Source organism: Camelus ferus, chromosome 3 (assembly GCF_009834535.1).
Source record: "Camelus ferus isolate YT-003-E chromosome 3, BCGSAC_Cfer_1.0, whole genome shotgun sequence".
Lineage (NCBI taxonomy): Eukaryota > Metazoa > Chordata > Mammalia > Artiodactyla > Camelidae > Camelus > Camelus ferus.
Window position 1 is genome coordinate 53,731,345 of NC_045698.1, and position 22,464 is coordinate 53,753,808.

The following is a 22,464-nucleotide window of genomic DNA, read 5'->3' on the forward strand; positions in this document are numbered from 1 at the left end:
AAGTTATTCCTAGGAAAATATCATTAATAAATAATAAATTATAGCTTTTTGTTTCCCAAATATAAGATTAATTTATCAAACAACATAAGCTCCTCAACCACCTCCTGCCCACCCCTCCTCTGCCCAGAGAGTCTGATCTGCCTGGGGCTGGACACTACTGACCTGGTCCATAACCGTGTGACCACAGGTGAACAGACTGTTAGTCACATAGAACATCTTGGCTGGCCACCATACTATAAGAATATTTTTTTAGCTCTGGAAATCATTACCAATTTAAATATTGTGAAATTGACACCTAATATTAGTTAAAGAAACAGTTGCCAGCTTGGATGCTGAGGTACAGTTGTGCAGCCAGCTTCCTTGCTGCTGTTCTCCTGCCTTGCGCTCCACACCTTGCAGTGGTAAATGGTGGTGGACCGGGTCCAGGGTGCTAGAATACTACGGAAGTCATGTAGCTTCCTCTGTTGACGTCCTCATCTGGATCCTTTCCATGATGCCAAATTAGAAGCAAGTGATGCAATCAGTGAGAGCCTATTTCTAGTTATTTGTTACAAAGTAGAATATAAAACATTTCTGGAGAGAAAAGGGATCAGAGTTTAAAAATAAGCTTAGCCCTTAGTTATTTGCAAAGTCAGAAGACAGATTTAAGTCCTCTTTTGTTGTCTCATTTTTCTTTTTCCCTAAAGAAACTAGAAAAAAAAAACTTTACTACAAAAGATGCATATGCAAGATGGCAATAAAATATGAGAGTTCATACATGTCGCTGTTATCTAGCCTAGAAAGCCAGAACAATAAAATTCACAGATTATTTATAAATTTTTTAACTCTTCCAACTAGTATATGGTATTTTGAAGTCTAGAAAGTTACCTTGACAAGACAGTTGTAGGAAGAGGTTGCCTTGAAATGGAATCTGATGATTTATCAAAAAACACACTAAAAGTGTTTATCACACCTATTCCATTGGCCAGATGTGAGAAACCAAAGTGAATCTGGTGCATTCATATGGATTTGTTAATAGCTGATACTTATTGAATGCTTACTGTGCAACCAAGTCTGGGCAGTCAGTCTTTCACAGCAGCCGACACTGTGCCAGTTACGGTTCTTTCTGCTTTCCATGCATTAACCCACTTAATCCTTGTGACAGCATCGTGAGATAGGTACCCTTGTCATCCCCATGTTATAGTTGGGGAAGATGAGGCCAAGTGAGGGCAGGAAGCTGACGAGGAAGGCAGGGTCATCAGCTAGTTATTGGTGGAGCAGTGACTGAAACTCAGATACTCCCTCTCTAGACCCTAAACATTTAACTGGGTTGCTTTTCTCCAGAAAAAAAGTAGGTCTATGTTATATTGGCATTTTACTCTTTCAGTAGCTAGCTTTATGTTATTAAATGAGTTGTACTTTTCTTCCTGTGAGCACACACCCCTTCTGGCTGAGTTAGAAGGGGAGGAAGCTGGGCTCTCCCCTCCCCGGAGGCAGGAGTGCTGATCCACAGCTTCATCCCTTGATTACGGCAGCAGCACTGAAAACTCCTTTCACCTGAAGTCTGATGCTGACAGAGCTTCCCAGCCACAGGGTCCTGCCTGCTAGTCTGATGTCACAGACTGTTCATAGCTTTCGATGAGATGTATTGTTCCCTAACAATTTGACTTATAAAGTAAATAGTATTTTATCTTCTTTCCAGGAAACGACTAAAGTGTTTTGAGAAGTTATGGACAATAAATGATGCAAAGGACTTGCAAAAGTGGACAGAGGAGTTGGAAATGGGAGAAGTTACTTCTCTTCCTGATTAAAACTAAGATTACATTCTTTAACGAAAAAGAGAAAATTGAACTACCAACTGTACAAAATAACTCTCCAGTTATAGCCCATCTTTGTGTGACGTGAGCAGAAAACATGACCATGGTATATTCCTATTAGAAACAGAGAGGCTTTTTGTGTAGAAAGTCTGTTTCAAGTTCCTGCCATCCTGACTTTTAAGAGTATAAACACTTGAATATTAAGATCTCTATCGTGTCATTAGAGAATTTCAGGGACAGTAAGACTCACATAAAATCAAAACCTTCTAAGTAAAACCTAAAGTGGTAAAATATACAGTTCATAAAATTTAAGAATGACATAACATATTGTTTCTTAACATTATTTTATTGAGTTATAGTTATTTAACAATGTTGTGTCAAATTCCAGTGTAGAGCACAATTGTTCAGTTACACATAAACATACATATGTTTGTTGTCACATTTTTTCGCTGTGAGCTACCACAAGATTTTGTATATATTTCCCTGTGCTATACAGTATAATCTTGCTTATCTTAGAATGACATAAAAATTTAACTTATAATTTTATTTGTTTTGGTTCAGATCATTTGCAACTGGGTGAAGTGTCTGGCAGGAATATACCTTTACACTGGAGCAAAAATAATTTTATAATGCCACCCGTTTATTCACTATGAGCATAAGAATGTTTTTTTTTGTGTGTGTTGAGTTATAGTCAGCATAAGAATTCTTGAAGAGAAATAGAAAGCTGTTAGAAGCTAGAGCACTGAAAGAGTAAGGTCATATGAAATTTGAAAAATTAAATGTCACAGTTTAAGCAATTTAAAGATTATTGGATGAAATTGTCATTCATTCCAGTAATAAACATTTAATGAATAGTTGCTATAATTTATGGGTTTTTTCCTGTTGAATTTTGTTGATTTTCAACTATCTGGCATTTGTTACTTTTGATTTAATTATAGAACCAAGGTCACTGCTCTTCCCAAGTACACAGAACTGAGCTGATTCATTTTGGACCTTTCTACTAACCGATACAGCAAGTGTATGATCTTCCCAGTGTGGAACCTTAAGCTTTGTTGATTCTTAACAGCGCCCCCTCCCTGCATGTTTAGGGTGACACGTGCTCAGCTACGTCCCTGAGCTTTTTTCTAGTACTTACAGCCTGGCTTCTCATATCCTTATATTTTTGTTTCTAAGTATATGATCTTGCACAAAGGCTCTCCATCCTATTTCCCACCCATTTATTATTCCTGCTCAGTGAAATGTCCTCTACACACTAGATGGGCATTTTCCTGATTCCTTCTTTAAGATTACTTCCTACGGTGGCCCTAACAGTGACCCCTGGACACAGTTAATTTAGTGTCCACTGGTTGAAGGGTGGTTGGTTGCTATACCTTTGAGTCACTCACACTTTAACCTTCTATTTCCCCACCTTTGTGGAGTTAGAGTATATGTTGGTTGATTCCACTATCCCTCCAGAAATATTAACATATAGTGAAATTCGCAATAGTGTCTCCAAATAGGGTTAGTTGGAATTTACTCTTTAAATTTTAAAACTAGATTGGGTGCATTCAGGGTGGTATGGCTATAGACTACTCTTTAAATTTTTAGAAGAATGATACTTTTTAAACAATGTTTCAATACTCTATAAGACCATAAATGTTTTATATTAACAGGATTTCAGAGGTAGTACTGTCACCTTACTGGCAGTCCAGCAAGAAAAGGAGATGAACCCAGGAGTGTCAAGCCCATGCCTGAGGGAGCTGCAGGGACCAGCCATCAGTGCTAATGTCCGAGTGGACATTCTGGGCTATCCCTGGCTTGCCTAGGCCAGTGTCAACATTAAAGCAGGAGGGGATCCCAAGAGCAGTGTGCCTCGGCAGTGGCAGTACACAGTGTCTGGCAAGTGACAATGTGGAACATTACACGATAGATTCTCTAACATAAAGCAAGATGTCAGCCAGTCAGCCAGTTTGCAGGAGGTCAGGGCTGCTCCAAGTTCGGGAGAAGACCGGCACGGACCAACTGCATGTCTCAGTGAGTTTCGTTCCCCTGGGATACTGAGGTGCGGAAGGGAAAGTTGTGGCAGAGTCCACTGTGGCAGTTGAATGAGGATGACACATGTACCATGGAGACTAGCAGGAAAGATGCCATTGATGGGGCACATACTCCAGTTTCCAAACTTAAGGAGGGCAGCAATTCTAATCAGATATGTCTTTCAGATCCGGATTTCATTTCCTTTGGCTGTGTACCCAGAAGCAGGGCTGCTGGCTCGTGTGGCAGTCCTGTGTTTAGTTTTCTGACACACATTCATACTGTTTTCCGTATCGGCTGCGCCAGTTTACATTGGGGTCTTTTGTGACCAGCTTCTTTCATTTCGTTTACTGTTTTCAAGGTTCATCCATGTTGTAGCATGTAGTAGCATGTAGTACTTCATTCTTTTTTATTGCTGAAAACTTTTCCATTTATGTATTTACCACATTTTGTTTATTCATTCATCAGCTGATGCAGATTTGGACTGGTTCCATTTTTTGAGTATTATGAATAATTCTGATATGGCAAGGCACAATTTTTTTAAAGCTCCCCCCAGTAATTCTAAAGTGCAGTCAGGTTTGTGAACCAATAATCTCATTGATTACAATGACTAAACAATATTTTTCACTGAAATGACAATCTTTTGGTCTGTCTTTCTGCTCTGTTTTATCTGTCATTTAGGACAAACATGGCAAACTGTAGACCCCCAATAAATACTTGTTGAAATAGAAAAGAAAAACCAAACCCTTTCAGATTAGAAACCCAACAAAATGACTCTTCTTTTCATAATCAAGATACTGTTTCACCAGAGATTCAAGATCCATATGGAAGTATACTTTTTCTTAAAAAAAATAAAATAAAAATTTCTTCCAACAATTTGTCCAAATTTGAGCCTGTTGTGGTGGTAATGGAGCTGGCGAAACAATGCTCACTGTGTGAATTCCAGAGTAAAGACTAGATTGAATCCAATGTGGTCTACAAATTAAGGTTGACCTTTACTAAGTTCCAAGATCAAAATTAATTACTGCTGTGCCAAGTAATTATAAAGGAGCCATTTGATATTTCACACTAAAGACATGGTTAAAGAGAAAAAGGAACTTGGATTAATACCATCTGTGGTTTCTAACTTTATAATGATGACCATTTCCTCTTTGGAACACTGTAGTTAGTATAGATGATTATTGTTAGGTTTATTAATGTCCAGAGAGGTATTAACGTTAGGGGGATATCCATTCTGGTTTGCCTGAGATGGATCTGGGACATCCTGGTCTACACCTGTTTTCCTGGCATATTTATTAAAAGCCTCTTTCACTGACTTGATAGATTTTGAACATCATCTTTAAGAATCCATTTTTTTTTACCCATTGTATGAACTGATTTTTATCCAGAAGACCTTCCAGTTGTTTGTTTGTTCATAATAAAAGCTTTACATCGTGGCATTTAGGAACTAAACCTCTGCTAGTTGTCATGTTAGAGCTTTACTACCTAGTCTGTTTTTGAGACTAAATCCCCAAAGATTGTCATCTGCCTTGTTGCCATGAAATCATGGTGAAGAATGTGCACCTCTATGACTTCTTGAGACACGTGAAGGCTGTCTTCTTGCAGAAGTAATTATAGATCTCAGAAGGAAGAACTCTTCTCTAGTTGTCTTGTCCTTTGCTCAAATCCTCCTTTCATTGTCCTTTGACTATATCCTTTTTAAAAAATATTCAAATAGTCTTTTTTATTTCTAAATCAGAAATATTATGTGCCATTTAAACCTCCTTTTGAGCCCCAAGGTCCTTTTTTTTCAAACCTTACTTCCATGAAGCTCCCTCATTGGATGTAATGATGTCCTTCCTTCTATCAGAATCACCTAAGGAGGTTTTTAAATGCAGATTTCTAGGTCCCACTGTAGCTGTGCTGATCTTAGTCTCTGAGGTTGGTACACAAGAATATCAGTCAATGTTAACATCTTTCCTCATCTCTTTCCCATTTTCTCTCCCCTTTCTCTTTCTCACCTCTCCCTGCATGGTTAGGGGTCTTGTCTTCAAAGAAATTTGCTTAAAATCATAGTCCTTGGATCATAACCCTTCCCCAAGTTGCTGCCTGATTCAGTAGATCTGGCATGGAACCTAGGGAACTTACTTTTTCCAACAAACACATCAGAAAACTTTTTGGAGATCTGCGACAGTTTGAAAAAATTTACAGGCAAACCACATAGCCTAGAAATATTGAAAAAGTAAGAAAAGTAGGGAAGTCATCCATGCATAAAATATATGTAGATACTAGTCTATTTTATCATTAATTGCCATAAAATATACATAAATCTATTATAAAAAGTTAAAATGTATCCATTCTTATACACACAGACCATACATGGCACCATTTGCAGATGAGAGAAATGTAAACAAAGATGCAGTGTTGTCAAAATCGCGTACAATTAACTGTAGTGCATACTATACTACCTATAATAATTTTGTAGCCACCTCCTGTTGCTTTTGCAGGGAGCTCAAATGTTGAGTATCCACTTAAAACACTATGTGACACTAATCATCTCTGTGTGAGCAGTTTGTTTCTCCAGTAAGTTGCGTGTCACAGTAAAAAGTGATCTCTTGAGGTTCTTACATGTTTTTCATCTTGTTTAGTGCAATACCATAAACACTGAAAAACACCAGGGGACCCATACAAGGTGCTAATAGTGATGCTGGAAGTACTCACAGGAAGCAGAGAAAAGTCATGACATTATGAGAAAAAGTTGAATCGCTTGATAGGTATCGTAGATCAAGGTCTCCAGCTGCAGTTGCTCGCCATTTTGAGACAAATGAATTAGGGTAAGGACAATTATAGAAAAGAGAAAAGGAAATTCCTGAAGCCATTGCTGCAGCTATGCCAGCAGGCACAAAAACCTTACACTTTTTTGCAAAATACTTTTTTATCTCATATTGAAAATGCAGCTTCTATGTGGGTGAAATATTGTTATAAAAAAGGCATACCTTTAGACTCAAATATGATTTGAAGAAGAGTGAAGTAATCTTATGCCAACTGAAAGCAGAAGGAAGGTATAGGATCTAAAGCTGGAGAATTTAATGGCAGCAAAGGATGGTTTGATAATTTTAGAAAGAGGTTTGGCTTTGAAAATGTCAGGATAACAGGAGAAGCAGCTTCTGTTGACCAAGGGGCTTGCCTCTCTTGCCTCCCCTTCCACCTCCTCCATCTCTTGCACCTCTGCCACCCCTGGGACAGCAAGACCAACTTCTCCTCTTCCGCCTCCTCCTCAGCCTACTCATTGTGAAGACGATAAGGAAGAAGACCTTTATGATAATTCACCTCCACTTAATGAATAGTAAATACTCATTGTGCCATTAATAAACTTATCTGTTATATGTGTGTGTGTCTTTGTGTGAAAATCTAACAGCCATACAGCAAGAACTCTTGTGAGATGTTTTTGTGTCATCATCATCCTCCTCACCGCATAAGCGTTAATGGTGTAGAACAAAGTGTGCAAGACTTGTATTGAAGTGATTAGCCAACCCTTCCACAGGCATAAGGTGAGTGATATGTAATATAAAATTAGTGTGTGAATTTTCTTACTGTTTTTAACTTTGCTTTCAAAAAAGTTACATTACCGTAGAATATGCCTCTCTTTCTCATAGTTGAAGAAACTGTGTATTAGACTGTCATCACAGTGTTTTTTTAAAATTTAAGTATAGTTGATGTACAATATTATATTAGTTTCAGGTATATAACATAGTGGTTCACTTATTTATAGATTATACTCTATTTAAAGTTATTACAAAATAATGGCTTTATTTCCTGGGCTGTACAACATACCCTTGTTGCTTATTTTTACATAGCAGTTTGTATCACTTAATCCCCTATCCCTATCTTGTTCATCCCTCCTTCCTTCTCCCCACTGGTAACCAGTAGTTTGCTCTCTATATCTGTTACCAGTGAGTCTGTTTCTGTTTTGTTATATTCATTCACTTGTTTTATTTTTTTGATTCCACACATAAGTGAAAATATGGAGTATTTGTCTTTCTCTGTCTAACTTACTTTACTAAGCATAATACTCTCTAGGTCCATCCATGTTGTTGCAAATGGCAGAATTGTCTTCTTTTTTATAGGTGAGTAATATTCTATTGTGTATATACACCACATCTTCTTTATCCATTGATGGACACTTAAGCTGCATCCATATCTTGGCTATTCTAAATAATGCTGCTATGAATATTGGCGTGTGTGTATCTTTTTGAATTAGTGTTTTTGTTTTCTTCAGATATTCTCAGGAATGATCATATGATAGTTCTATTTTTAGTTTTTTGGGAAGCACCATACTGTTTTCCATTGCACTAATTTACAGTCCCACCAACAGTATACTAAGGCTCCCTTTTCTCCATTTCCTTTCCAACACTTGTTATTTGTAGACTTTGATCATAGCTATTCTGACAGGTGTGAGGTGATATCTCATTGTGGTTTTGCCTTGCATTTCTCTGATGATTAGTGATATTTTCGTGTCCCACTTGGTCATCTGTATATTTTCTTTGGAAAAATGTGTGTTCAGGTCTTCTGCTCCTTTTAAAATTGAGTTTGTATTGTGTTGTATGAGCTGTTTACATATTTTGGATATTAACCCCTTATTAGTCATGTCATTTGCAATTTTTTTTCCAATCAGTTGATTGTCTTTTCATTTTGTTAATGATATCTTGTGCTGTCCAAAAGCTTTTAAGTTTAATTACATCCCATTTGTTTATTTTTACTTTTGTTTCTTTTGCCTTAGGAGACAGAGCTAAAAAAGTATTGCTATGATTTATGTTAAAGAGTGTTCTGCCTATGTTCTCTTGGAGTTTTATGGTTTCAGGTCTTACATTTAGGTCATTAAACAAGTAAGTGGGTTTATTTTAAGTGTAACAGTGTTTTCAATATTGTATTATGAATATAATTGTAATACTATATGCCATAAAAATTTTAAAACCACTCATTAGTGTACAGGCTAAGGTACCATGAAACAGTTACATCAGTTACAGTAGCCTACCATAAAGCAATCATATTGCTGCTTCCTCATTATCAGTGCATGAATTTTTACACTTGTAAATAAATAGGAATTTTTTTCTAACATTACCTTTTCATTTTGATGTCTAATGTTAGTATTATGTATAACAACTACAATGTTTTGTATCATATAAGACAATATTGATATAGGTACTGACAGATGACTCATAAACAGATACAAATTTAGAGTACCAATAAATACAATACAGGACTGTAAATGTATTTTTTCTTTCTTATGATTTTCTTAGTAACATTTTTTTCTCTACTTTGTTGTAAGAATACAGTATATAATATATATACCACACAAAATATGTATTAATTGACTGTGTATGTTATCAATTAGGCTTCCAGTCAGCAGTAACCTATTTAGTTTTGGAAGAGTCAAAAGTTATACATGAATTTTCAACTGCCTAGGGGGTCAGTGCCCATAACAATTGCGTTGTTCAAGGGTCAATTGTATTTAGCTTTTCTTCAAAAAGTTATAACAATTATAATCTGTTTGGTATTTATATTATGGCATATATTTATATTTATTTCTATGTTTAAGTTAAAATGATGCTTATCTCCAGCTTTTTCATACCAAAACTTTCTTACAAGTTCTTTACTGTAATGCATCAGCTTAGTTAGATTATATTTTAACACTATTTTTTAGAGAGGAGCCATTAGTTGCTGTATTTCCTGAATTCTTAAATATATGGACATAGCCTTATTTTGCACATATATATGAGTAGAAGCTTGGCTTTTGAGGATCTCATTGTTTCATTCAAGCACCATAGACTGCTTCATTGCCTTTTGGTATCTAATGTTGCTGAAGAAAAATATGAGGCCAGTCTGATTTATTTTCCTTTAGGATGATATTTTCCTGTGCATACATACTTGTATGATTCTTTATCCTTTAAGTTCAACTATTTAACCAGAATTTGATTCATTAATGATCATATTCCTATTATTTTTTCCTGAAACATATTGATCTCTTTATGCATATTATAGCTTTCCTTTCATACGGAAAAGTTTTATTCTACTATATATTTGAACATTTTTTTTCTGTTTCCTGTTCTGTTATCTTCTTCAGAAAACTCAATTATCAGATGTTTACTATTGTCTGAGCTCAATATGGTTACTCTTTTAATAGTAACTTTGATCTCTGATTGCTCATCAATTGTACTCTTATTCTCTATAGCTATCTCTTCTTTCTGTTCTTTTCAGATCCTAAGACAGCATATGATGCATTTTTCCCTAAAAGTTTCTTGAATTTTCAGAAGGAATTCTTCAAATGTATATTCTTTTATCTTTTCATGTTATAACACTTTTCTAAATTATAAAAATTATTTTTGCATGGGTCATATACAATTATTTTTCTTATCTTTGAATGGAGGCAGTTCTATGTAGACCTTCTCTTTGCCCAGAGTAGTGAAAGTATTAATTTATGTTTTTATCTTGTAATATTTATGCAATGATTCAGTTATGTTCAGGGGAGGTAGGCAGGGAGCATTGATATTGGGCAGCAAGAAATCAGCTAAGACACTCCGTCTCCAAATATGTAATCACCATAGTTATTGCATCTTCCATCACTGGTGTCATAGCGGGGAGAGGATTCTGACAACCCCAGGTTTCTCATGTCCATTTCATTTTCAGCGTATGGGTCAGTATGAGGTCCTATAGCTTACAGGTTTGTTTACAAGGTCTGGTCTGTCTTCTCTTCAGTCATCTCTGTTCTGCAGCTGTAGAGCTGGTTTCATCATCTCTTGACCTTCCTCCTTGGTTAGGAAACCAGATAGAAAGAAATAAAAATGACATGACAGACAAAATCATACATATGGATGGCTCCATATATATCAAGTACAAAAAGAAACAAAATCAATGTATGCTGTTAGAAGGGCTTCCATGGTAAAGGACAATAGGGGCTTCTGTGGTGATGATAATATTCTGTTTCTTGACATGATGCTAGATACATGGATGTGTTCATTTCATTCATTTTGTATGTGTGGTATACTTCAAGGAGAAGGTTTTGTTTTTCATAATATGCTGAAAGGTCATCCTTCAAATGCTTCACTGTGTGCTGATGTGAAAGTGGGTGCTTACCCTGCTGTGTTTCTCCACACCCCCCAGTCTGGCCACATCCAGTGTAAGCATTGCTGAGAGGGCTCACCACACGTCCCCCTCCCTCCTTACACTTGCTTAAAATTAGGCTAGATGTATGTCAAATCTCAGAATCCTCCTTCAGTTTTTCTTTTAATCCCAATTTTGTTGTATTTGACAAATGTTCTCCAGAGTCTACTCAAAGGGATTGTGGCTGCCCTGATTTCATTAGAGATATTTCTTTCTCCATATTTGACTCTCTTTGTTACTTTTGGTTTCAGAGGAGGAGAAATAGATTTATGCATCTTATGTTCTTCTCATGCTTCTTAGAAGATGAATATTTCCTCTTTTTAAAATGATGAATATTGGCATAATTTTGACTCTAGACCTAACCTTAGCCATCCTGCTTGGGATCAGCTCATTTTTAAAACTGGGAAGTCAGTCACTTTTCCTGCTGATGAATTCTTTAAATATGTATGTAATGCACATAGTTCTGAAGGCTGTTAGGTGTGTTCTGAGAAGGACTTTGTCTAAGAATTCCTTGTTAGTTCTCTGCTGCCTCTTTGTAGCTGCAGCTTGCCCTGGTGGAGCAGCACGTAGAACTGTTTCTTTCTATAAAGCATGCCGCTGATCACTGTAGTTCTATGCTTTGTACTCAAGCTCTGAGGTGTACTTGTTGTCAAGGTTGTAATTTTATGAGTCAAAAATGAAGTGGAGGTATAGCCATCTTCATTGACCAGAAGCAAAGAAGAAAATTTAATGATGAGGAAATCTGTCTTTGGAGCTCATATTCTGTATGGGCTGTGACTGATTATTTTGTGCCCGACTGTATTAATAAGATTTTAACCATGTCTAATATGTACCATAAACCAATAATATTGAATACCACTCATAATAATATTAATATTGACAGTAGTAAGATAATGATAATGCGTCTAAGTACTCTCCTGCTTATTTCCCCAAGTATCCCATTTCCCTGATTGAGGAATAATATCAAGTCATTTAAAAAATAAAATTAAAAATGGGCACAGACTTTAATTTCCAGTTAAGATGAAGTAAGCCCATGCCACTTAATCTTACCCGTGATTACAAGCAAAAACTCTGGAAAGAATAATACATAAAGCAGCTAGGGATCTGAACATAAGGCAGATGGATAAGGGAAATAAAAAATCAAGGTATAATCACTGCTGGTGAGTTTCCTGGTTTTTGTTTTTGTTTTTGTTTTTGTTTTTGTTTTTGTTTTTTCCTTCCTCCTGTATCTCCTGATTTAGATTAAAAGGCAGAATTGCACACTGGTAATGATCAGAAAAATCTCCAAACAAAACCCTCAGGATACAGGACAAGAAAGGAAGATGCCCCCATTGGATAGATAAAGTTACGGGAAATCCTCTGCATTTTTTTCTCTCTCAGTCCTGCCCTGAGTCAGACCCCATTCCAGCAGCTTCACTCCTGCAGTGGCAGCATCAGGACAGATGCACAGGCACCTAACACTCTGAGGAAGAATTCCTTCTCTCTGGTGATAGAAACTTGTAAAAGAGGCCCTATTATTACTTTTTTCCTCTCTCTGTTCTCCCCACACTCAACACCAGAGGTGGCCTCAGTCAGGAGTACAGTATAGTGAAGGGAGAATAAAACCTTAGATTTCTAGTTTTCTAGCCAGACAACCAGGAGAAGAGGCTCTTGGGAGCAGGAGAGAGAGTGGGAGAAATCACAGAAAAGAGGGAGCTTCAGGAAAAGATTCTTATAAAGCTGTATATAAAGTCCTAGAAAACTCCAAGCTGCTCATGCATGGAACTGACCCAGAACAATGTACGAAAAGCTTTGAGCACTAGCTATGATGCAGACCAACACCAGGTCCAAGACTGACTACCTGAATGATGGACATGTGAGGCAGACTTGAATAGCACAGCAAAGCCTTTGAAAATTGAAGTGATAAAACTATAGTTCACTGATGGCAGGTCAGAATATGTGGCTTGAACCAATCAGGCTGACCAGCAACTGAAACAACAAAATAAACACAGATCAAAGTACTTTAACAGGAACCAGGGAATAATAATAGGTAAAACATTTAGGGATAATTCAAAATGTTGCAGTATCAAGAACCAGGAAAAATCTCAGAAACTCAAGAAAAACCAACCTCAAGATGGTTCACATGTTCAACTTATCAATGACTTTAAAGCAGCTATTATAGCCAAACTCCAAGAAGTAAGAGAGAACGCTCTTGAAGTGAAAGAAAAGATAGAAATTCTCTGCAGAGAAATAGAAGCTATGAGAAAAAAAATCACAGGGGTAGGTAGAAATGGGAAATTGTTTAATGCGTATAGAGTTTCAGTTTTGCACGATGAAAGAGTTCTGAAGACTGGGTGCACAACAGTGTGAAGGTACTTAACACTACTGAACTGTATACTCAAAAATAGTTAAGATGGTAAATTTTGTGTATTTTACCACAGGTTTTTTTAAAAGGAATAAAGTGAGCTGATATGTACTTATCTACAAATATATCCATAATGTATTTATAAGTAAAAATAAAGCATGTTTCAGAGTGGGGAAAAGGAAAAAAAACAAGTGGGTATGTACAAACTGAAAGTTCCAACCATTGTAATAAAGTCACTAGATGGGCTCAATACAGAATGAAGATGATGGAGGAAAGAGTCAGTGAACTTGAAGAGTAGTATCAAGATCAACATATATCGTCCACTCTGAATAATAGAGCCTTGTGTGCCTGTGGGACAGTATCCAAAGGTGTCTTTGGACACTTACATGTCTTTGGAGCCTCAGAAAGAGAAGAGAAAGAGGTTGATGCAGCTAAATCGAAAGAACGGGTAAATTGGCAGAAGACATGCCTATAAGGATTCAAGAAGCTCAGCAAAATAAACAGAAGAAACAAAAAACTGTCCAGGTACATCATAACCAAACTGCTGAAAATGAAAGAAAAAATGTGAAGCTAAATGGCACATCACATACAGAGGCAAAGTTACTCAAATGACTGGGGATTTCTCATCAGAAATCATGGAGACCAGAAAGTGATAGAACAACATTTAAAATTTTTATTTTGTCTTATTTTAAAATGTTTAATTTTTTAATGTATTTTTCAAAGGTTACTTTTCACTGACAGTTATTATGAAATAATGACTGTTATACAGTATCCCTATATTATACAGTACATCCTTGAGCCTATCTTACACCTAATGGTTTGTACCTCCACTTTCCCACCTTTATATTGCTCCCTCCCCCACTGGTAACCACTAATTTCTTTTCTATACTTGTGAATCTGCTTTTTTCTTGTTGTATTCACTAGTTTGTTGTGTTTTTAGATTCCGCATATAAGCGATATCATATAGCATTTATCTTTCTCTGTCTGACTTATTAGCCTTAGTATCATGACCTCCAAGTCCACTCATGTTGCTGCAGATGGCAAAATTTCCTGTTTTTTTATGGCTGAGTAGTATTCCATTCTTTGCTGATGGACACTTAGGTTGCTTCTTGTCTTGGTAGTTGTAAATAATACTGCTGTGAACATTGGGGTACATGTATCTTTTTGAATTAGTGTTTTGGGGGTTTTTTTTTGGATATATACCCAGAAGTGGAATTGTTGAGTTACATGCTAACACTATTTTTAGTTTTTTGAGAAACCTCCATACTGTTTTCTATAGTGGTTGCACCAATTTACATTCCCAGTGGCAGTGTAAAAGGTGGGACAACATTTTTTAAATGCTGAAAGAAAAGAAATATCAACCCATAATTCTATATTTTATGAAAATATCCTTCAGGAATGAAGGCAAAATAAAGGCATTCTCAGATGAAAAGAAATTAAGAGAATTTGATAGTACCCTTGCTCTAAAAGAAATACTAAAGGAAATTCTTCAGATAGAATGGAAATGAAACCAGAGAGAAATTTGAAACTTCCAAGAATGAAGGAAGAGCAACAGAAATAGCAAGTATATGGGTAAACATAATACACTTTATTCCTCTTCCATTCTTTAAAATATGTGTAATTGTTACAAACAATATGACATTGAATGGTAGAATTTTTAGTGTATGTGGTTGTAACACATATGGTAGCTGCAACATGAGGGTAGAATGCAAAGGGACCTATAAGGCTGAAAGTTTCCTACCTTTCATTTGGAGTGATTAAATATTAATAAATAGACTATTAAAGTTCAGTAAGTATGTTTAATCCTTAGAGCCATCATAAAAACTATTATACAACGTATACAGTCAAAGTAGAAAACTTAAAGATATTCAAGTAATTCAGAAGGAATCGTGAAAGGAGAAACAAAAGAATGAAGAAAAAAGGGGACAAACTGAAAACAAATTATAAAAAAACTACTGGATATCCATGTGCAAAAAAAAAAAATGAACCTGACCTCTACTATACTCCTTGTATAAAAATTAACTCAAAATTGACTGTAGACCTAAATGTGAAATTTAAAACTATGAAATTACCAGAATAAAAAATAGGAGAAAATCATATATTTATGTTCACTTATAACTGAAAAATTGTGCTCTACACTGGAAATTGACACAACATTGTAAAATGACTATGACTCAATAAAAAATGTTAAAACAAACAAAAAAGGAGAAAATCCTCATTACCTTGGATTAGGCAGAGAATTTTTAGACATAACACCAAATACAGTCCATTTAAAAGATGGATAAATGGATCTTCATCAAAATTTTAAAAAACACAACTTTTGACCTGCAAAATCCACTGTTAAGAGAGGGAAAGATCAGCTATAGACTGGAAAAATAACATTGGCAAATCACATATCCAACCAAGGACTCATCGTTCTAACATATAAAGCGCTCTCAAAGCTCAGCAAAAAGGAAACAGCTCAGTACAAGAATGGGCAACAGATTTGAACAGACATGTCACCAAAGAAGACAAATGAATGGCAATAAGTACAAAATAATGATGTACAACATTAGTTATTAGAGAAATGTAAAGTAAAGCCACAGTGAGATACTGCTGTGCACGCATTAGAGTGTCTTAAAACATACATACACAACACAAAACCAAATGCTAGTGAGAATGTGGAGCAACTGAAATTCTACTTTGCTGATGAGAGTGCAAAATGGTACAGCCACTTTAGAAAACAGTTAGGCATTTTCTGTTAAATGTACGATTGCTATGTGATTTAGCATTCCTACTCCTAGCTATTTACCCTAGAGAAACAAAAACTTATATTCACACAAAAACTTATGAGTGGATGTTTATAACAGCATTATTCATGATGGCCCATAACTGGGAACAATCCAAATGTCTCAGCTGGTGACTGGATAAATTGTGATAGCTCCATGCAATGGAATACTTTTCAGCAATGAAAAGGAACAAACTATTGATACAAACAACAACGTGGGTAATCTCTCATATATTATTGCTGAATGAAAGAACCCAGTTCCAAAAGGTTATATACTCCTGATTCCACTTACATGACATTCTGGAAGAGGTAAACTATAGGGAGGGAGAGTAGATTAATGATTCCCTGGGATGAGCATTGGAGCAGGGTAGAATGTAACAAGAGAAATTCGGAGGAATTCTGTATCCTGACTGTGTTTGTGGTTACACAAATCTGTGCATATATTGAAGCCATTAGAACTGTACATGAAGTAAGTCTGACTGTGTAAGTCAAAAGGAAAACAAAACACTCAATAAAAATGTTAAAAAAATATTTAAAAACAATGCAGATCATTTTAAAATACATTATCAGTTTAAAAGTTAATAGACTTAAAAACGAAGGAAATTCGGACACATGCTAAAACATGGATGAACCTTGAGGACACTAAGTGAAATAAGCCAGTTACAAGAAGACAAATACTGTGTGATTCCACTTATATGAGGTACCCAGAACAGTCAAATTCATAGAGACAGAAAATAGAATGGTGGTTTGGAAGACCAAATAATGGGGAGTTATTGCTAAATGGTTACAGAGCTTCTGTTTGGGGTGAAGAAAAAGTTCTAGAGATGGATTGTGGCAATTGACTGTACAACAATATGAGTGTACTTAATGCTACTAAACTATGCACTCAAAATGGTTAATATGGTAGGTTTTATGTATATTTTACACAATAAAAATTTAATAGATCATATAATAATTGCTTTTTTTGTGGGTTTTGATTGAGAAATACTAGAGGAAAATTTCTTATGTATGCCCTGTTCAAGTTAATTTTGAGTTCTTTAAAGAACAAAGAAGTTAATCTAATAACTGTTTCCAAGAAGTCATATATGATTTCTATATAATATGTTGCCATAGAACCTTGTCAATCACAAAATAAGTTAAAATAAGCTCTCAGCACAGAAAGCTTGCTTTAAATGCTTCTGCAAAGCCCTAGGCAACAAGAAAAGCAATGTTTCTTCCCATAATTAATTGCAGAGAAGTTGCAGAAAGTTACATAATTGCCCTGATTCTCATCTTGAGGATACAGGAGCGAAATGTGAAGGAAAGTGCTCTGGGAGAGAGTTGCTTTGCAAGGACTTTATCAGGCTGTGTCCGGGGAGGATTAGAATAGAACTTTACAAGTTGTGGGATTTGCCCCCAGTATAAACAAACTTCTTAATAAGAAAATATGCTGTTTTCAACTAGGCCATACTTGAGCTGTGAAAGATTAGGCTACTGGGGTTGTGCCCAAACTATTCACTGAGCCAACCTAATTCTAGATAAAAAAGAGAGCATGAGGTGTTAGGAGGACAGTTAAAACCCCTTCTGCTCTCAGAAGGGCTTAAAGCTAAGGGGTAGAGGGAGATGGAACTCAGGAAATAGAACTTTTCATGGATGTTTTGAATTATTTTTATTATATGGTTGTTACTCTATTGAAAAAAATTAATATAAGAAGTAAACAGCAAATGCTATTGTTCCTTTAATTGGTTCTTCAGGTGGCTTATCATAGGGTAATGGCAGTCTGACTTTAATGACAACAGAAAAATCCAAGCTAGACTGTGGGTTTACAAAAGCTTAATGCTGAATCACAAATATGTATGACCATATTGAAGTGAATAATTGGTAAATGACACATCTACCCTTTTGGTAGATTGCATTATCATTCAAAATATTTTTTGCCCCTCCCTGGATCACCTTTCTGCAGGAGGATAATGCTTGCTGGCTGTTGAACTCAAGCATGTCCGTATGACTTGCTTTGGCAATAAATTGTGAGCAGAAGTGACATGTGTCACTTTGGAGCCAGAAGTTTTAAGAATGAGCATCTTGTTTGCCATGTTTTTTATTCCTCTGCTGTAAGACCGGCAGCATTCCAGATAAGAGTTGCTCTGTGAGCCTGGGTTTATCAGTGGAGTAGAGTTGCGGCAGTTCTATGATAAACATGTAACTTGAGCAGGGAATCAACCTCTGTTTACTTGGGGTTGTTTGTTCCCACAGCATTACTTAGCCTATCCTGACTGTTGCATGTTTCCACCCATACCACAGCAGCATCAACATTTATGTAGTCTGTATAACATTTTGCTTAGGCTTCTTATTGATCTATTTACCCTTTGCTAAAGGCTGAAACTTTGTACAGTTTCTTCTTCCTTCTTTGAGAACAGAATCCCAACTTCATACTAGCTGCAATGTGCCCAACTAATAGTTTGATTAGTCTAAGCCAATCATAGCAACCCATTCCTCCTTGAGAGTAATTGGTCCAGGGATGAGCATGTGATCCAGTTCTGAACAATGAGATTTAAGGGAAATAGTCCAGAGTACTCAGGAGATATTTTTTTTCTTTCTGATAAGAGTAGCATGCAAAGAGAAAGTTGTTTTTCTCCACTATTCTCCATTTTTGGCTTTGAAAGCTGTGATGTAATAATGTGATGCCTGAAACTATGATCATGAGAGCAGTGAAGTCAAGGATAGGAAGAGCTGGAGTCCTTGGTGACATAATTAAACTATCAAACCAACTGTCCAATCCAATTGTCTGCCTACCTAGACTTCTTAGTGGACTATTAACATCCTTATAGTTTAAGCTATAAGCCGGATTTTTCTATTGCTTGCTGCCAAAAGCATCCTAACTGATACAACACATGTGGACAAAGCATCGTTCACTTGGCCTGTTTCACAAGGGGTTCATCTTTACAACTGCCTTAGATTTACCAGTTCTTAAAGTGTAATGGAAATCATAGCTATTTGGAGATTTTACTTAATTTGGCCACCCTAGTGCAGCTCTAACCTTAATGAAGTCCTCTTTGGTACGTGTGCTGAACGAAGCTCTCAGCTGTGTGGTGGTTTTTGGTGTAAAGTCTTGTATCTCTAGGTAGTCCTAGAAGCTACCTGGGCCGACGTTTTTTCCCCAGTAGTTTTTCACCCACTAAACCCCAATATGAGATTTCTCCAACGAGAGATAATCAGGTCAGAAAAGCTGCCAAAGCCACTGTCTTGAGCTCTCGCTGTTACATTTTGTCCTAAAGCTGCAAGTAAATGAGTGCAGGAGGGACCCCGTGGCGTAAGCCTCAAGGAGTACTCTGTGTGTAGTACTCTGAAGCAAGAATATCCCCCTACTCCCAGTCTCTTCTTGAGCAACAGCAACTACCACAGGGTAGATCATGGATTTAGGCAAGCTGGCCGGCCTTTAACTGCTCAACATAAGATTGATCTTTTCATAGTTTCTTGGAACAGCCTCCATTTTGGCATTCTGTTGTCATCCATTATTTCCAGATGTTTCTTTTTTAAAAATTCTGGTTTTCTATCTCACAAACCGTGTTTTATTACTTTTAATCCTTGTCTTAGATTTGTGTGTATATATCCTTGAAAAAGTCCCAGAAATGTGATCATTCTTTAATGTTTCTAGGTATCTTTTTTCTTTGTTGTCATGGCCGAGACAGTGGCTTCTGGACATCATGTCAGAGCATTACTTTGGTTCCAGGTTTCTGGAAACACATAACAAGTATCTCAGTTTTTCTCACACTTCTTTCCTTTTATATCTGTTTTACATATATTTCATCTTTGCCAAAAACATTGTTTTAATATTTGGTGTCCCTTTTTGTTGCCTGTGTTACCATGTACTTCTTTTCACCTTATAAATACGAGAAAAGTATACAAAACTTGTCTTGTACAGTTATTTAAATCAGTCCTGGTAGCTATTTTGAAAAAGTCCACTAAGAGCAGTTAAGTTGCTATTAAACGAATATAGTTGTTTTTTTTTTTTTTCCCTGAATGGTCCAAGTTCATAATTATCAACATAACTTTCTATTTTAATTTATATTACCCTATTTTAATTTGCTTAGTATAAATTAGATAGTAATTGACTAACATTTGCAGTTTTTCTTCGCTTTTTTTACCTTCCACTTTATAGTTAGACTGCCCTTAGGTCAAGTTTTGTTGCTACTTGGCACCTATGAGTTCTTAGCATTCCTTCTTAGATTTATGCTTTGAATCTGAAAATCTTTATTAAAAAGTCTGTTTCTGCACATCGTCCCATAAAATTTTCTTTGGATGGACTAATGCGCCAAGGTCTCAAGGAGTTTCAACTTGTTGATTTATTGGAGTTTTTGTTTGTTTTTTTTATTTTGGAGCATTTCCACTCTTCCATCTGCTCACAGAAACCTTGAAGCATCTGTGCTGGGGAGAACAGTGGTCACATGAAAGTGGAAAGCACATTTAGCTGCTTTGTTGCCACATACCATGTGGCAAATAAAAGTCGTAGACCCTTGAGATTCCAGACCGCCAATGATGTACAGACAGCCTGCGTTCTAATGGTCTGTATAGCAGCTGGTTACTTGAAATGCATTTCCCCATGGAAACAAGGTTAAGAGGGGCACTTAGTTTTCTAGGTTAGTTCATAAAAGCCTATTTCACCCAGAGTATAACTAAAACTCTATAGACTGTAATGAATAGGAGCAGAATATTGTTGTAACAGTGGTAACTCTTAAGTGGTCAGAAAAGCAATACAGTTGAGTAAGAAAGAAGCTTTAAAAACATATCTTGAATGCTGATTTTCAAGGAAAAACAAATTTAACTAGATGGGAATGTAGAGGAATATGCATAATGATTCCAACAGGGATATCGGAAGGACAAAAGTCACTGGTTTTCTTTGTTACATCTGTTTCTCTTTAAAATAAACAGTTTGATATAGTTTCAAAATATTCTTCAATAAGCATTATTTTTTATAACCAGGTCAAAGATGCTAAATGTTACTTTACTTAGAAAGTTTTAAGCAGTGAAAAACATCATGGCTTTCTTTTGGATAGTTGTATCAAGGTACATTTGATTTATTATTTAAAAAAATTTTTTTAAACTTTATTGGGTTTTGTTTGTTTGTTTGTTTATTGTTTTTGTTATTTGAGGGGGAGGTAATTAGGTTTATTTACTATTTTTTTTTAATTGGAGGTACTGGGGATTGAATCCAGGACCTCATGCATGCTAAGGAGGCACTCTATCAATTGAGCTATACCCTCCCCTCTAAGGCACGTTTGATTTAATTGAGCAGTATGACTTTAGTCTCCTTTGATCTTTCATCAGTTGAACAGATGACTGTTGACTGTTCACTGACAGGTGCTGCTCTATGTTCTATATAGCAGCAAACAGGACAAATTCTGGTAGGTCTAAAGAGAGAAAGAAGAACATCTGTGGGAGGGATTTTCCAGTGGAAATGGGGCAAGGGAGAAAAAGGTGAAGGAGGAAGGTTGTTACTGAATATGTGGGTGGGAGACAGAGATTTCCTGAGAAGAAATGAATTCACCTGTGAATAGGAGCAGACAAGAGGGAGAAGTTAACCCCAGAATGCTGGACTCACTGGGGAGAAGAAAGGAAAGTAGGAAGGAGAGAACTTGGATTGGGCAGTGGTCAGCCCAAGCCATGGGGTGACCTGTCCACCCCAAAACAACTTGTGTGATCTAAGGTGAAAAGTGTGAGTAGGGACGGGGAGCCAATTTCAACACGCGTGAAGGGAAGGGGTCATTTTGCAAGATGGATGTTAGAAACTATAGGAAATGAAGCAAAGGGAAAAGGTAGGTGATTTGGCAGCAATTTCACTCAGATAAATTACATGCTTTCAAAGAGTAAATCATAAGAGATAATTTGAGAAATGTCCAGAAGTTTCAATTCAGATAGATTTTTTTCTACAATGAATAGCTATGTTATATTTGTTATAATGTGATAACATGTGAGTACAAACTGTCCAGTGTATTTGGAGAGACAGAATTGAAGAGAGCTATTAAGTAACTAGGTCCCCAGGAGCACAGAGTAAATAAAGTAGGTCCCCATACAGAGTGGGTAAGAACTAGCTCACAAACTGACAACTTGCTTACCCCTTTCTCAGCTTCCTTGAATTGCATTAATTTTTATTGACATATCCTTATTTTTACTAAAAGGAATACTTGAAGTTTGTTGTAAAGGTATTTAACGTAATGCACATTCACCCAGTGGGTTCCTACTGCTTAGAAAGACAACTCTACCACACATGATTCCCTTAAAGGATCAGAGGAGCACAGGGGTTAAGAACATATACTTTGGACTCAGAACATCTGGATCCGAATCCTGACTCCAAGGACAGTTATTTCCTAGCTGTGTTGTGTGACTTAAGGTAAGTTGCTCAACTTGTCTGGGCCCCAAATCTTCATACG

The 22,464-nt window shown here is 36.4% G+C and overlaps 1 protein-coding gene across 6 annotated transcripts in view; it reads left to right on the forward strand.

Moving 5' to 3' along the window:
• Positions 1-2,663, forward strand: part of MSH3 (mutS homolog 3) — a 137,730-nt gene extending 135,067 nt beyond the window's left edge. For all 6 annotated transcript variants that reach the window (XM_032475184.1, XM_032475159.1, XM_032475174.1 and 3 more), the window contains one exon: positions 1,682-2,663. In XM_032475184.1, coding sequence (XP_032331075.1) covers positions 1,682-1,790 — 109 coding nt within the window. In that variant the 3' untranslated portion in view covers positions 1,791-2,663. The remainder of the gene's footprint in view (positions 1-1,681) is intronic.
• Positions 2,664-22,464: the final 19,801 nt, after the last annotated feature.